Below are 1,303 nucleotides of genomic sequence, written 5' to 3'. Positions count from 1 at the left end.
ACTGGTTATGGTGGTTGTGATGGTGGTAGCAGTAATGATAACTGCTGTGTATTCAGTGCCTTTATAAATGTGCTTTACAAATGACTTATTTGATTTCTGACAATGGAATAATGATAATAACAACAGAGGGTAACATTTATTGAAGGAGAATTCATTCTAGGGATTGTGCTAGATGCTTTAAGTGTATTGTTTCATTTAATTTTCACAATATCCGTATGAGCCAAGTACTNTGTGGCAAGGGCCTGTGCAAATGGCTATTTGAAATCGCTATTCTATCTTCCCCATTTCAACCTACTTGCGCTGTTTCCTGTCAAGATACATTTTTAGCAAAACCCCAAAGATACCCAGAGCTTCTGAGGTACCCCTCTGTACCTGAGCTTCTCTCCCTATACTATGAAACAGTGCTGTCTACCCCACTATGGTCTCACAAGTATAACTTAGCACTAAGTGCCCAGTACTATGTTTCATGCAATGGAAAGACTTGAAAAAAACGGAAAATCTGTTGATGATACATATCCTTGAAAGTTGCCTAAAGTGCTCACACTCCACCAAGTTGCCCTGGAGAAGAAGAAGGTTGAGAGGCAGGAAGACATAGACTCAGGTTGGGCTCGAGGCCCTGAAGTCAGGATTTTCACTCCATCCTTTGGCTTTACCTCTTCTACTGCAGAAACAACACTGGCCCAAGGCGAGGAAGTAGACTCGCTGGGCTGAGTCTTCATGTCTGGGCCTACAGTGCTCAGCTTAGGGCCTGGCTCTCCCCCAGCCCCACCCCACTGTTTGTTCCCCACACCATCAGGGATCAGGTCCCAGAGAGTCGGTTTGCCAATCAGTAAGTGATCCAAGTTCCAACGTGAGTTTAAAATCAACAAGTGCAAGATCAAAGTACCCAGCTATCCAATCAGCAGTGTGATTACATCCTCTGAATCTATGAAAAAGAGTCATGTTGACCACTTCCTGGAGGTTATGGGGGCCCCTGGGCAGCCCCCAAATGGAAATTCAGCTTAAGTGACCTTTACAAATTGCCACTTGTGCCTACAGGCTGGACAGATGGTGTGGGGCCCCTGGGGTGAGTGATGGTCCAATGCCTTCAATGAAGCTGTTCCATTGATCATAGTCCTCTTTCAGGTCTGAATGGGAAAAAAAATAGGAAGGTTAGACAAATCATTGTAAGGGTAAGTCAAAGAGTAGCCAGCATGGATTTAATGGGTCATCCTAGAGAGGGGCACCTGGGATACCAAGAGCACTGGTTATGGTGGTTGTGATGGTGGTAGCAGTAATGATAACTGCTGTGTATTCAGTGCCT

General features: G+C 44.9%; 1 protein-coding gene across 2 annotated transcripts in view; it reads right to left on the bottom strand.

Moving 5' to 3' along the window:
• Positions 1–497: 497 nt before the first annotated feature.
• Positions 498–1,303, bottom strand: part of PAFAH2 (platelet-activating factor acetylhydrolase 2, 40kDa) — a 21,292-nt gene continuing 20,486 nt past the window's right edge. For both annotated transcript variants that reach the window (XM_008565951.1, XM_008565952.1), the window contains one exon: positions 498–1,127. In XM_008565951.1, coding sequence (XP_008564173.1) covers positions 1,033–1,127 — 95 coding nt within the window. In that variant the 3' untranslated portion in view covers positions 498–1,032. The remainder of the gene's footprint in view (positions 1,128–1,303) is intronic.

This window comes from Galeopterus variegatus, unplaced genomic scaffold, assembly GCF_000696425.1.
Source record: "Galeopterus variegatus unplaced genomic scaffold, G_variegatus-3.0.2 Scaffold216, whole genome shotgun sequence".
Lineage (NCBI taxonomy): Eukaryota > Metazoa > Chordata > Mammalia > Dermoptera > Cynocephalidae > Galeopterus > Galeopterus variegatus.
The sequence above is the reverse complement of the archived record's forward strand: the minus strand, read 5'-3'. Positions and strand labels throughout refer to the sequence as shown.